Source organism: Falco biarmicus, chromosome 2, assembly GCF_023638135.1.
Source record: "Falco biarmicus isolate bFalBia1 chromosome 2, bFalBia1.pri, whole genome shotgun sequence".
In the NCBI taxonomy this organism is placed as follows: Eukaryota; Metazoa; Chordata; class Aves; order Falconiformes; family Falconidae; genus Falco; species Falco biarmicus.
The window spans coordinates 29,983,808-29,999,539 of NC_079289.1; the positions used below are offsets into that span (position 1 = coordinate 29,983,808).

Genomic DNA, 15,732 nt, shown 5'->3' on the forward strand with positions numbered 1-15,732 from the left:
TCAGTGCTTCCCTTGTGGCTGGTGGGAATGTTTCAGGCACCAGAGGGTGGACTGCAAAATTATTAAAAACAAGTTTTGCCTTCTCAAACACGGAACAGTAATTTGGCAGGGGGAGTAATAGGGCAAAATTTCAATGATTCAGTGGGCTGTAGGGGAAAACAGTATGGCAACTCTGCAGAATGTAATCTGTAGGGTGGAGAGGGGAGGTTTCCCCTTCCAACAGAACAGGTTAAAATTTAAGTTTATTATGTATTTATTAAATGAAGAGAGAGGAGAGAGAGAGAGGAACAATACTTACTGGAAAGCTGAGGAGATCTTGAGAGCCTGACTTACCCAGTCTAGCCTGGAGGCTAAGTCCAACTCCTCTGATACAGGACTGCCTCCGGTTCTGGAAGGCACTGGCGTCACGCTGAAGACAGCCATTGACGAACCATGTGTGCAGGCACACACTATGCCCAGGCTCGTCTCACCCTGCAGAGAAACAGCCACAGTTCCAGTGGACCCTTCTTCCTGGAATACAAAAGCCGCCTTTTCAGGATCCTAGCTATGAATAACAGAGAAGCTGTGTAGAGGTGTGCAGAGACCTAACCTTCAGGTGGTTAAAAGGAGTAGGAGTGACTCCTTAACGGCTTCCTTCAAGGAAGCTGCAGTTATCCCTAACTAGCAACCTCTGTAGCCATTCATCTCAGTTTCTCTGACACAGACTACAAGATCAGAAAGTGTATCAGCTGGTTTTTAAATTTCACTCCTACTAAATCAGGTTTGAACTGTTTATGAAGAAACTGTAGCAATGCCAGCTGCACAGGGAATTCAAGAGGAAGCGGCTGGTTGCTCCATTCACGACCAGGACCGGCTTCACTTATTTTGCAGGGTTGCAAATAGCTTTGATTTTGGCTGTCTTCATGAATGTGGGTGCCCGTTCTGCAACAGTTTGCTTGGTTGGCCTGAAGTCAAGGGGAGGTGGGGCTGTACCGAGTTAGCATCTTTTGAAAAATAATCAGGCCCTCAGAGTGAAAAGACAAAGGGCAAACACAACAATAAAAATAATCCCAAATTAGAAGCCAGATTTTAAAGCACAGCTTTTAATTTTTTCTGTTAGCTTCCCTTTTTTAAAATTGATGAGCCTTACCGGGGCATTGTTTTATCTGATAACATTGCTTGCTTTGCAACTATCTCAGGGTACCAAATTAATTTTAAAAGGGAGCTTTGGACAAATTAGCACAATTTGCAGTGTGACAGACCTCAGATGTTAACAGTTGTGCACACAGAGGGTACATGAGAGCTAAGCTTAAGACACTTGAGCTGTGGCAGTTCTTTAAAGATGTAAAACAATGTGTCATTTTCTTCAGTCTTTGCATTACTTTGCGAATTGACTTTATTGAACTAAGCAGTATAAATGCTGTTTCATATTTAAATAGAAGCTGCCTTAGCGCTTTGTCCTTAGCACTATTAATTCTGCTTTTACAGAGAAATGCTGATGAGTGATGGGCTTATAAAATGGTACAAATTTTCCTGCTTTTCTTGCTTGGTTCTCATTAATACCAATAAACTTGACTGCCAAATTACAAAAAAAAAAAACCCAACCCCTTTGTTCTGCTTCTTGTTCTCTGGATTTTACAAACAAAATGGCAATAACTCTCCTAACTGCCTTGAAGCCTTATGTCACCATGTCCTGGTTTTGGCTGGGATAGTTAATTTTTTTAGTAGCTGGTACATTTTGGGTTTTGTATGAGAATAACATTGATAACACACTTATGTTTTAGTCATTGCTATGTAGTGCTTACCTTAAATCAAGGACTTCTGAAGCTTTCCATGCTATGAAAACACGAGCATGTGCATAGGAGCAGGGAGGGAGCAGAGCCAGGACAGCTGACCTAAACTAGCCAAAGGGATATTCCATATCATAGAATGTCATGCCCCGTATACAAACTGGGGGGGGGGGGGGGGGGGAGGTTGGTTGGGAGCTGCCGATTGCTGCCTGGGGACTGGCTGGGCATCGGTCAGCAGGTGGTGAGCAACTGTGTTGCGCATCACCTGTTTTTTTCCCCTTGGGTTTTATTCCTCTTTCCCTCTCCTCTTCATTACAATTATTATTATTGTGGTGGTTTTTGTTGTTGTGTTTTGTTTTTTTTTTACTTTATTTAATTTATTAAACTGTTCTTATGTCAACCCACAGGTTTTACCTTTATCCAACTCTCCTCCCCATCCTACAGGGGGGTGAAAGCAGGGAGTAAGCAAGCAGCCACATGGTACTTAGCTGCTGTCTGGGGTTAAACCACGACATGGCACTTAGCACAGCACTGTGGTGATACCAGGATGATGTTTGGTACAGGACCAGCTTTCCCCATGTGTTTGACCGACTGTCACTACAAAAAACATGGAAAAGAATTGTCTATCAGTTCTGTGTAAGTCTGTGATGGAGCACCTATATACTACATATGTGATGGAGAAGATTATGAAATATGTAAAAAATGACATTAATATCACATCATTCTCCTCACTTTCATTCTCCTCATCCCACTGCTGCTCAGAGATTCACTGCCATATTCATGAAACTCAAAATCCTGAGTACTCAGGTCAACAACTATACGTACACAGAAATGAGTTTTCACTAGAACATCTGTAGAGTAAGGCCTTCCAGTATTAGTCTAATTGCTTCACTGAATCTGTCTTATTGAACTTCTGGATTTCTATCGATTCCTATCGATTCCTATCAGGATTCATTACTTCCTTCAACTCAGTCTAAGAACTACTGACTACCCTGTGGAGACTAACAGTATTAGTCTGACTGCACTGCATTTTTCTTTGCATTTCTCTGTGAAATTAATGAAGTAACAATCATAGAATTATTCCAAATATATTTATTTATTTCTTGTAAATGATTAAAAATAAAATCTTTCCAAAAAATTTTTACTGAAATATATAATCTTATTCATACATCAAGGAGTTTTTTTAACATAAGCTAGAAAAATAGAAATTTCATTTTGGACATATATAATATTCTTGCAGTACTGCTTAGAAAACTATGTTAAATATTTTTTCCTTGAAAAGGGGCAGTGCACATTATTTAACCAGGAAAGTATAAAAGTAACGAAAAGAATTCAGTGCGTATTTCTAAAATACGCATTCAGATTACATTTCCTTTCATACATGATTTCTAAATAGTTAACAGTTCAGGTTTTTCATATTCTGAAACAGAGTGGACCAGAATCAGCTGAAAATAAAGTTGAATAAGCTATTGCCCTTTGTCTTGGAACTTAGTTTTCAGCAATGTCGTAATAAACTCTTCTTGGAGCTGTTCTATGACTTCAAGTTAGGCAGAATTTGCCAGAGCGGAAGCAAAATATTTTTTACTTCTTATCTAGAATTCTTCAAATAAATTCAGGCTTTATAGAACATTTTGGCCATTTGCTGTAGGCGTCTAAGAACTGGGGTTATAGTTAAAATTTACAGAAGTACACATTCACTGTGTTCAAAATCCTGTCAAGTATTACTTTTGAAAAGTTCTGTAGCACAGAGTTAGATATTAATGGTAGTTTGATAAACAGGTATTTAAATTAAAAACATCAGACAACATCTGACAGATAACTTTAAGGATCTCATTAGCATTCACCTTGTGCATATTTTATGTAGATTCTGGTTGACATTTTGGTCGAAGCTCACTCCATGGAAAGTGTCTTTACAAGAGAAAAAATTAGGTTTTGTTTTTTTTTACCTGGAGGATTACATAGCTTTTGCTTTAGTTTTGAACAAAAAATGTACATGTTATTTTCTATATGTTTCTGAGGCTTCAATCCCTTAGAATAAAAGAAGTAAAATAAAAATTCAGCTTCTCTATCTGCCCTTCTAAACACAGATCCTACCTCAAGCTTTAGCACTTCAAGAGTCAGACTGTCCACACAACCAGAGCTCAGGGACCTCTCCTGAACAATAAGTCAGGGCTGCACAAAACCATGTAAATCAGACTCAGCGAAATTATTTAAAAAAAGGTACATGTCCTAAAAAATAGAATTAACTTTTTTTATTTTGGATGATTCTGTATCTGAGCATTGGACTTCTAGTCCACAAAGGCCATCTTGCTGAATTTGGCTAGGTTTTGAAAAAGAGAAAACTGCATACAACATATTTTGCTATGCAGCTTCTAAAACTTGTAATTATGGCCACTAAAATCACCTGCTTTGTTGAAAAACGAGTACAAAAAAAGGAAATTTGTTCAAAAGCAAGTAATTATTTGAGACTTCCTAAAGGATGCTGTTGGGCTGGCCTTGCAAAATACTTAGGCAGGTGCTTAATTTTAAGCATGAAAGTCATTGTGCCAAGACAGATTTTATGGTGAACACTAATGTACAAATACTAGACTGGCTCTTCCACTTCAAGATAAGCATGGATCTAAGTGCTTTGCTGGATATGGATCAGGATGCTCAGCACCTAACAGGACTTTAGGCGTTGATCCAGCAAAGCACTTATCCACACGAACAACACTGCTGACTTTAAGATCACTGCTCATGTGCTTAACATTAGGCATGCTCGTAAGTGCTTTCCTGGAAGGGCCCGATAGACCAATAGTGTATAAGCTATAAAATCTGAAGCAGTGTATGTTTTACACACTGCATATTTAACAATGTTAATCTGCTGAGATTTGCTTTTTCTTGGAACAGGGCATGTCTAACTTCAAGCATTTATTTTCAGAAAGTGTGTAAAACAAGCCTTTAAAAGCTGCTTTGAGATTATGGCAAGTTAAAATAATGTTAGCGAGTCTCCTTATGCTCCTTTCATTTCTTCTTTGCATGTCTTTGCACAGGCATCTAAAAAGGAAAGAGAAAACCCTAGTCATAAACATTTATTTATTCAAATATGCATCAATGCATTTAGTTTCCCTCTAAAAAACAATAAAGTCAAATGCAACTAAACACCTGAAAACAAGCATCACCGAACTCTTCCAGATTTCAGACCTGAATAAAATTCTGCCAACTATGCCACCTTTTCCACTGAAAATATTGAAATCACCAATTGTCGCTTCTACAAATAGAACTAGTTTATTACTTAAGACTGAAAATGACGTGCAATTTCAACCCCTGCATATCCCTAAGTCACTGCTGGTATTTCCATATGAAGTTTTCCAGGCCCACTGATGTCAATCCATTTGCAGTGTGACGTCTAAAAAAAGTGGAAACACAACAGCTGCTTAATCCCAAAACAACAACTATAAAAGCATCACAACTCATCAGATACTTACACGAACAGGTAGAAATGGCATGTTAATCCAGAAAAAGAAATAAAGTAAGACTGCATTTCTGTAATGGTGTTGGCATATTGTTTCATACTAAGCTAACCAAGGAAGAAATAGCAAAGCAGTGCTTCATAATGACCTACTGCTACTGCTGGCCAGGCAGAGTAACTATATTTAAATCCTCGTTGTGGTAGGAAATATTGTTTTATGTATTTGGCTCTATATGCTCTTCATAACTTCTTACAGCTACACACTGAGGAAGTTTCAAAGTTACTAAATGTATTTCATTCTTTCCTAAAGGGAAAAGAGTTTTTTGTTTTCACGTGAAAGCACTAATGGCTTTTGGAAATGGCTTACTTTTTTTTGTCGTGCACAAATTCTTGCTCAACCAAAAGCACAGTCACTAATAAAATTACTATTGTTGTAACTTAATGGCATAGCTGACAGCTGAAGTCGAGATGTGACACACTAAAGCACAACACATCTATGCACAGAGGAAAAACTCTAAACTTATGTCCTTGAGTGCAGCGGCAGATGTGAAAATCATGTGGAGAGAAAGGAAAAATAAAAATTGCCACCTCGGAACAGAAGTCAGCACAAAGGCCTCCCACCTCTATCAGAATTGTCCTCCTCCTGTCCTAAATTCTGACCAGAGAAACCAGACTTTTTCTCAGAAGTAAGGTTCTTGAACTGTTCAGTCAATGAAAACACATTTTGAAAATTTGCTTCACAAAACGTTGGAACTATTAAAACCAAACCCCTAAAACTAGCAGATTTAAATATCCAGAAGAGCTTCTACCATACATCTGTCCTACTCACAGTTCCTGTTCCTAACATAACTCCCCCATTCTTGGTTTTCCACTTAAGCATCCATCTCATGCTTGTCTGTTTTCTCAAAATCTTCTAGTGCTTGGAATTAGCTTTCCATTAATAGATACACAATTCCATTCCTCTCATTTACCAAAACACTCCCTAAGATGTTGGTTACAGCACAAAACATCTCCATTAACACAATGGCATGTGTCTGTTCTTTTTTTTTTTTTTTTTTTTCATAACATTATCCTGCACTTTTGAGTGGTGGTTTTCCAAAGCTGTCATCCCTTCTCCTACTGATAAGAACTTGGGGTGCTTCTTCAACTGTAAAATAAACTGCATTTTTTTGAAATGTTTTTCAAAATCTAAACCTTCCAAGTTCATCACCACAACTGCTCATTCTGGGCTCACTAAACACTAGTTATTTCAATTACAGTGAAGACCCAACGGATAAACCAATACATGCTGCAACAGGGCTGGTCTTCACTTACAGCCCACACAAGTAAGGTAGGAAAAAGGCAAGATGGCAATTCTAAAGGTTGTGCACATAGAAATTGTCACGTACAATGTGCCTTTTTTTAACTTTTAAACTTGCCTCATGGTTAATGTCAGAAAAGAAAACTTCACCAATAGGGCTGATGAAATTCTGCTAAAGAGAGCAGAACAAGGCAGTGTGGTATAAGATGAATTGCTCTACAGCTCCATGTAGAAATCCCTGGGTTTTGTGTGTCCACTATTGCTCCCCGCCCTCTTATATCATTTCAGAAAGTTGACACTCATGACTCAAATTTTATTAAAGCACCAAATGACTTGGGAGAATTATTCTAACTGAAAAATCAATAAAGTCTCTGCATCTGAATCACACACTTCCCAACCTACAGTCAAACACTAATATTACCAGCGCATTTTCAGAGATAAGGAAGACTTACAGTAGTGATTCCTCAGAACACCTGAAAAGTATTTTTTTCTAAGGAACTTAATTCTGGGTCTAGATAATCCCTTTCAGACAAACATATTTAAGACTGGGAACATCTACTGTATGGTATTGGGAAGCCATTTGCATTTGTTAAATAAATCTCTCTGTAATCAGAGATAGCAATTCCACAGATTTTCAAATATTTCCCTCTATCTGGAATTCCAACCATACTGACTTCCCCCTTTACAATGTCTGAAAGTTTGAGAAAAACACTGGTTTAAAAGGCATACAAACCATAATTGCAAAACTGCACACAACACACAGCAAGGCTTCTCATTCTTTTCTGTTTGGAAAAGAATGCCACAGAGCTTTTTAACCTAGCAGACACCACTGTAATCCAGGGGTTGTAAATAGCAGCAAGCACAGTTACTAAAAATGAAGAAAATCCTAGTTTCTCTGAAACTCCTTACTATCAAGGGACACAGGCAGATTCTCTACTGAGCTGAAGTAGCAAAGAATGACAATTTTAAGAGTGCCTCTGTAAAACACACACTGCAGTTGATCCACAGTAACGACTCAGTGCAACAACTGACAGATGAAACTATGAGTGCTGCACAGAACTGGCTAGACCTATACAATCCAGTGACCTCATCTCTTTTTCAATTCGTGAATCAAGGACATTGCAATGTAGCAGACAGCTATCCCTCTGAATATATAGGAATACTCTCTAACGAGGTAAGAACACACGCAAGAGCAAGTAGTGTGTTTTTAGTAACAGTCCTACTTTACACAAAACTCGATAAAACTAAACCTTAACTAAGGCACTCATACTTAAGCTTTTGAATCCAGCTCCAAACAGACTTCATTAAAACCCCCAGTTTTGCCTTTAAATAAATCTTTCCCTAATTATTTCTGTAAGGACCTATTGACCTTGGAACTGAACATAAAAATATCCCAACATTGCTATGTGTTAAGAGATTTATCAGGTAAGCCCAAAGTGACACTGTAATTCTTCAGGGATTAAGAATTATACACAGAAAAATACCAAAACTCCCTTAAAGAAATGTCCTGAAGCCTATCCCAACTCTTGAAGCATACAGCAAATACAACAAGCACAAATTTCTAACAGAAAGCACTTTATTGAATTACATGCACATTGGCATTTATTGCAACTTGTTCCTAGCATATTCAAAACAAGTCAAATCCCAATATAGAAACATATCAGCATTTAGATTTGGGTCAACATAAAAATCTACTGATGCCATTCTACTCTGGTGTTATACTGTGTAAAAATCTCCAGAAAGTCTCAAAAAATAATGCTCTGTACAAATGAAAAAAATCTCCTCTTAAGATCTCAAAGGAGGTCACATTTCCAGCCCAGAATGGAGTGCAATGCAGAAAACTGTGGTGGCCTTGACTGAGCTTGCTCTAGAACAAGCAGCAGTACAGCACAGCACCATGCTAAACCTCGCTTCTCAGCTAACAGAACCATGCTAACGCAGCTAAGCTGTCTTCCCCACCCAGGCTGGAATATACACATGGTACTGCCTCGCCCCACTGCAGCCTAACAGCTCTGTGCCACACTCGCTCACAGATCTCTTCATCACACTACATCATGTACACAGCACGCTCGGCATATAGTATACTAACAAAAAAATCCAGGAGACATCTTTAGCTTAACATAAACCCAACTATTTCAAGAACAAGTCTTTATTTTGATGCTTTGGGTTTGGAGCTGAAGAAAGCAGAAATAGATTTCATTCCACTCTTATCAACTTTGGCCAGAGCCTTCTGTGCTGCAGACATCTTGCTGTTTGCCTGTTAGTGAAATGATAAACAGAAAAAGTTAAGCAGCATCTGCATAAGAGGGGAGTATAAGCTACAAACTCCTAAATACAGAAGTCAAGCAAGAAGCTGAATTGCTTTTTTTGTGTACAGCAGTAAAGATAATGTTATGCAGCCTTTAAATTGTAGGAGAAAAACCTTACAAAACAAATTTGAGATTATTCAAACAGAAAAATACTTGTCATGAATTACTTAACCTCAGACAAAGACAGAGAATCAATTACAAGGACAACGAGGTGAAACAACTTTCCTTTTTGCAGCATGAGGTATCCCAACTCAAACATTTACTTTGGGATAATCCCTAAGTGTACATTAAGAGGAATAATGCATGCAATATAACAGATGCATACTGTACCCTCTGACTCAATCTCATGATTATGCTGTCAGCAGGCTGAATTACAGCCTTGCATTACAGATGATGAATAATTCACACTGATTTATTATCAAGGATTCTACACACAGTGAAATGAAAGAAAGAGAGATGGAAGAACTAAGAATGAAGAAGGTAACTAACATTTGCAAAGCACTTTGAGGCCACTGGGACAACTTCCCAGACTTTTACACCTAAAACACATTTTATGAGCCACATTTTATAGAGCTGACCTCTTTTCTTTCTTACATTTTAAAATGTTATGTTTTAAACCTCTAGCTGTTTTCCCTATTAAGAAAACTTTGCATTGACCTTTCCTTTATGATACTCCTCAGTCTGCAGGACTTCACAATTGCAATACTTGGGATCAGCTAGAAGGTTATGGATAGGACGGAGATACGCAACAACAGTATAATCGTCTGTGTTACTACACAAACAAAAACACTGCCAAAGTATTTAAAAAAGAGTAGTATACTGCACAGAGTCCAAGAGCTATCTTTTCTTTCCCAGATTCTCTCATCAACGTGCTTCATTATTTCAGAAGTAAATCATATTTAATGTTAAAATGAATTATCTCTCCTCAGTTTTTTTCTATCTTTATGCTCAGTTCAAAAGCTATAGTTACATAATGGGGGAAGCAGGGGGGAAACATGCATATTTTAAACTATTTAGCACCTTCACTTAGGGGGCAATCCTCTTCTTACTTCAAAAACAGCACGTGCCCTGAGTACAAAAATTCTGGGGTTTTGTGGGGAGGAAGGAATGCATCTGTCACCAGCTGCTTCTCTTTGCAAAGGTATAAAGAGTAGTCAGCATTAGCCTGAAGGTCACAAAACCAGCACAGAGGGCCTTTTTGGCTCCCGATGGATTGGAGAAGGATTCATTTTGTTTCAATGTTCAGAGAAATAAGCCAGTGCAAGCCTCACAACCTTGGCACACAAAGACAGAATCTATTTCTTTTCACATCTCTGTTGCTCTCCTAGGAATAGTACAGTGGCAGGCATCACTGGACTCAGATTTGAATTGGCCTCCAAACTTGCGTTGGAGCTGGCAATCAGCAAGCTCTGTGTTGATTTAACTTCATTAAGTTGACATAAGTAAGTGCACAAGCAGTATTTCTAGGTAAAAATAAAACCTGTTTTAGCATCCCTTGGAATTCAAGTGAATGCTGCCATCTTTGTGTCTTTTTCAAATAACTGAAATGTAACAGTTGCTATTATTAAGCCATAGGATTTCTCATCTAAAGATCTCAAAGAACTTTGCAAACATTAGCTGAGCACCTTAACAAATGTCAAAGTCTGTGAGGTTCACTGGAATGTTCACTGATAAAACAGCTGACCAGTAACAGTATAGAAGAGTTCAAAAAGGGATAGTAAGACTATCAAAGTCAAATTAAACCTCAATAAGAAGTTCAATGAGTTATAACTATGGGTATCTTCTGTTTTGTATTTGTTTTTCTGATGTGTTTTGGAGAGAAAAATAGGCACTCTTGTGCTGATGTTGGATATTAACCTATGCTTCAGCAAAACATGCATGAATGCAAGGCTTGCTTACCTTTTTGTTTTTCAGATTGCTGTTAAACTTAGTATAGTCTTCTTCTGCTTCCACAGGGACATCTGATAATTTCCTTTTCTGAAATGTTAAGAGTGAGAGGAAGCTGCTCTGTCAACCACTTTTATGATGTACACACATGGAAGTTAAAAACTTTGGCTTTATAATGGAACCATAGCACCAAAATAGGACTAGCAATCAACTGAAGAATCTGCAGTAACAGTGGAAGATTCCTCTTTGTAATTGTCATCTACTTACGTGAATATATACCATCTCTACAGTTTTCAGAAGAGATCACTCAGTGTCATGGGAAGCATTTTCTCCTTCCTAGCCTTCTGAAGAACGACTTCTAGAAATCACTTGAATTCCATTTTTAACTTCCATGACTGTGACTTTGGTGTCACTCTATTTAGAGAACCTTTATGGAACAGTTGTTGGAAGCTAGTGCCTAACAGCTAGGGAACCCAGGCTCTAGTCCCCATGGTCTTGTGGAACTGTGCAGCAACTTCAGTGTTATTTTATAGCTGTCTGCCAACACAAGTGGATCACTGTCTAGTCCATTATCTGTTTGTGCACAACCTTTAGAAGCAATTAGTTTCTACAGTTTGGCAACAGTGAAACACTGACATAGTTCTGCTAACTGCTTCATCACTTGAATCCAACAGTATATTAAAGAAGTTTGATGCTGCACGTGCTGGGTGCCTTCTAACTTCACAAATAATGGAAGTGAACGGTTCTCGGCACTTCACATGATCAGGCCGTAAGAATGAATATTTCTTTCCATAAACTGTGAGCATGTGTTTAGTTTAAAGGTGAAAACTTCCTGGTATGTTTCCAAAAGGGAAAAAAAGTATATAGGTTTTTACAACACTGTATTTTTATTATTATTATATATCTGATATTACTACCCTGTCCTTAATATCCTGTGAAATCTAAACTGCGGCCTTCCTAGTTTTTGTGCCAAAGAGAGTGATTTTGCAAGCAACTTGGATGGTACCACACATTTTAAGATCCTGTTTTATTCATTTTGTTTATGGTGCTTGTGATCTCTCTCGCTCCCCCCCTCCCCCTCTCTCTCTTTGGCACAGAAGCCAGGTCTGCAGCTTAGATTTCTCAGCTCTTAGAACCAGATCCAACAGCAGCCTTTTCTTTTGATTTCAATGGGATCTGGACCAGCCTCTTTAGGAGGCTGTGATTACATTTCCAAATTACAATCTAATGAATAATTACTATTCTCCTCTTTTTGGAATCTTATAAACAAGTTTTTAAAACTTACAACAAAATGTTTGCTATTCAGCAAAACATTTGCTGTTTAGTTGTAGCAGTCTGCGTATTCTTTGTAGATGTCTCTGATCATCTGCCTATGGCCAGAGTCCCTAACGCTGACAAGCGGCTTACAATTAAGACACAGAACAAGCAATTTTGATTTAATTGTTAAATCACAGAGTCCAGACTGTACCCAGTTTAATCTTGTACTACAGGACAGAGAATTTGTTGTGGCTTTTCTGTTAACCACTGAAGTTTCTAAACCTCTCCTACTTTCAGAATTTATTCAAACATAATTTCTAAACATGCAATTACTTCTCAATAATAGGAAATAGGTTAGACCCTTTCTTTATTTGCAATAATCCTATACTATTGTCTGTCAATACATCTTGCCCTTATGAAGAGAAATGTCAATGCATGTGAATAAAAATGCTTTGATTGAAGGAGACTATAGGTTCCAGTGTAGAAGGTTGTCTTGCTCCTGTGAGACTGTGAAATAAAGGAGTGTTTTAACCTCTGAAGTTGCAAAGACTTAAATGCAGAAGCATCATACACACCCTGGTCAGTGCTCTGGAAATTAATCAGATCCTCAGCAAGATTTCACTGCCCAACAACTGAACAGTTCTAAGCCTCATTTCCTCTGTAACCAAACTGCTGAAATAAAACTATTTTTAAAAATAGATTCTCAGAACTATCCCAATGGTATAAAAGCTATTCGTATATAAATGTAATGTACATCACATGTAGTTTAATATAGTTGTTGTAATATGCTTATATGTCTAATGAATATCAGTTGGCTCCTGATCTGTGTTTAATATTTCTTACAATGCATAAAGATAATTCTTAACTGAATCAAAGGTTCTTAACAGAATCAAAGGGCCAAGTAACTGTGCAGCCAGAACAACTGTCCAACCACATGGAAATAACTTATATCCATGGATATGCATTGGAGAACAAATGCTATTAATAACAGTAGGGCCCAATTATTCCTGCATGTGCTAACTGACATACTGCTTAACAGAACAGTCACTGAACCAGCCAGAAATGAGGTTATTTTAGACTTTGTTTCCATAAGTAGCAGGGACATGGCAGGAAAGGTCAGTGTAGTAAGTGACCTAATTTCAGTAGACATGGGGTGTCTCACTTTAAATTAAATGAGAAGAATAACCAAAAATGGGGTTCTTGACTTTAAAGGGGCAAACTTTGCAAACCATATGTCTTACATCTCTAAGCCAAAGCCAAAGGACTTGATGTGTGGGGAGGACACTTGGAATGTAAAAGAAAAAAGATGGAAGAAGAGATTGTGTATCTTATTACAAACCAGGTGAAAAATCTTGAAAGTTAAGAGCTTCTAAGACTAAACTATATGAATGCTCCCCCTTGCTCACACAGATGCACACACATCCCCCCCAAATTAAAAAAAAAAAAAAGGATGCTAGGAGTAAACAAAATTCTACAATGAATGGGGAAAAGGCGGCTGCCAAAAAAAAAGAAAAAAGATTTGTTTTAGGGGTCAGGTAATACTGGGATATAGTGAGAACTGCCAAAACATCAAGCTGAGTTAGACCTTGGAGAGGAAATTAAAACAAATAGTGGAAGGTTGTTTAGCCACAGAAGCAAAAAGGGAATCAAAAAGAAAAAATGAAGCTGCTATACTGTAAGGATTGGCTAGATATTAAAGCTAACGTATGTGTAGCCCCAACACGGAATAAATCCTCTGCCTCAGTAAATTGTTTTCAATAAAGATGAAGAGGTTAAATACAGAGGCAGAAAACAGACTAGAAAGCAGTCTATTCAAGACCTAAGTAAAATTCAATATGCTGACACTGTTGAGAGACTGCCTCAGAAATCACAAGTCCAGAGGCAAAACCTGGCAACTGTTCTATCAGGTAGGGACGATACTGCTGTGGAATAGCCAAACACCCCTATTTATGTAAGGAGGAGGAAACAGTAGTAGGCCTCAGCAAAATGGAGGGGGGAGAAAAAGTGAAAGAAGGAAGAGTAAACAACAACTGAACATCGGTAATGCCTACCAACTTAGCTTTTTTTCTCAAAGTTAGCACATTTTCTGGTGACAGAAAATGTGAAGAATTGCCAGAGAACTTGACATGGTGCCACTTAAGCAACTGAAATTATAGAGAACAAAGACTGCTTAACAATTTTAACATAGGTAAGAAACTGAGTAAAAGGGAAACAAAGGCAAATAATGCAGAAAGGGATGGATCAGATGGAGATTATTACTTGGAGTGCCATGCACAGTATCTATTCAAAATGTTCATTAATTGTTCATTAAAGATAACAGCATGCTAACATTTGCTGAATGTACACCACTGAGTAGCATTATAAATACCTAAGGAGCTTTTAACACTGTGATGGAAAAGCCAGAGAACCTTCAAGACTGGAAACACTAAAAACGGATGAAATGTACAGAAGTACAAGGTCACGTACACAGCAGTTAACTGCATGAATTTCTTGTAAATCTGAATGCTGATCAACTAAAAATCGCAGTGGAGGAAAAAACCCCAACTGTGTGTCTTAACTGTTCACAGCATGACTGTGAGCTATCTGGTACATCGCACAATAATAGAGGTAAATGGGATTCTAAGATGTAATGAGATAACGTAATTCCAGTTAAGACATGAAGGGAAGAATGCCATCATATTGTACCAGTAAAGGTTTTATCATGAATAATTATATATGATTCTGGTCACCTGCTTTGAAACAACTGAATTCACCTTGGAATAGGTGTAAAGAAATGTTCCTGCAATGACGAGGGAACAGAGAATCCATGTTACACAACCAAGTTTGGCTTCACAAAACGAAAACAGAAAGGATCTATGTTTTCCCTTTACACATCAAGAGAATTAACGTTAGGGAAATGTAGGGAAAAGAGCCATTTCAATTAAAAAACCCAATGATAATGTTAGCACAAAAGCACACGGGAATAAACTGGCCATGAATAAATTCAAGGTGGAATTTACAGAAAGGTTTCTGAGCATCAGAGGAATGAGGCCATAGAACAGTCTTCCAAGAGAGGTAATGGAAATAAAAAATCCTAATGAGACTTAGAGTGAAGAATGGTCAGTGTACGAGAGATTAACCAACATGGTTGTCTGGGATTCCATGACCCAGGAGGTCCCTTTCAGGGTCCTCATAAATTACATATCAAAGAAAACCTATGAGGTCATATTGTCCCATCAACCTCAGTAAAACTTAAGTAAGCAAAACACTATGAGAAGACTGCTGACCAGAAACATAAAATATATCTCTTTCTTTCCCTCCCTCCCCCTTTTTAAACAGGAAAACCAACTGAAATATTCCTTATTTAAAAATATGAAGTACCAGGTAAATTTCTTGTGTTATTTCAGACTGCTTTTCAGAAGGCCAACTAACTGTATTGTACTCAGTGCTTGGCCTAGTCTAGTTTTAGTAATAATCCAGAGAAATTAGCTTACAACACAAAGTATCTGTCAGTATCTTAATGTCCTCCCTACCTTCAATGGTGGCTCTGATGCTGGGCTTTTAAGTTCTGGGAGCCTGTAGAACAAAAGATTTTAAGTTACAAAGTCAGCTGGATTGCACAACCTAAAGTTTATAATTCCTTCCTCACAAAGGCTGCTTTGGTTATCAGTTGCTCACACATGGCATGCATTTGCGAAAAAAGCAGCTCATGGACTCCCTATTTTTGACTTAGATAACTAAAACAAAGCCAGGCACCATACAGAAACACGGGCTCTTTTT

At 37.9% G+C, this 15,732-nt stretch overlaps 1 protein-coding gene across 3 annotated transcripts in view; it reads right to left on the reverse strand.

Moving 5' to 3' along the window:
* Positions 1 to 8,078: 8,078 nt before the first annotated feature.
* The window catches only part of RNASEH2B (ribonuclease H2 subunit B), a 39,374-nt gene continuing 31,720 nt past the window's right edge, over positions 8,079 to 15,732 (reverse strand). For all 3 annotated transcript variants that reach the window (XM_056327949.1, XM_056327948.1, XM_056327947.1), the window contains 3 exons: positions 15,486 to 15,528; positions 10,729 to 10,806; positions 8,079 to 8,777 (listed from right to left, as the gene is read on the reverse strand). In XM_056327949.1, coding sequence (XP_056183924.1) covers positions 8,670 to 8,777; positions 10,729 to 10,806; positions 15,486 to 15,528 — 229 coding nt within the window. In that variant the 3' untranslated portion in view covers positions 8,079 to 8,669. The remainder of the gene's footprint in view (positions 8,778 to 10,728; positions 10,807 to 15,485; positions 15,529 to 15,732) is intronic.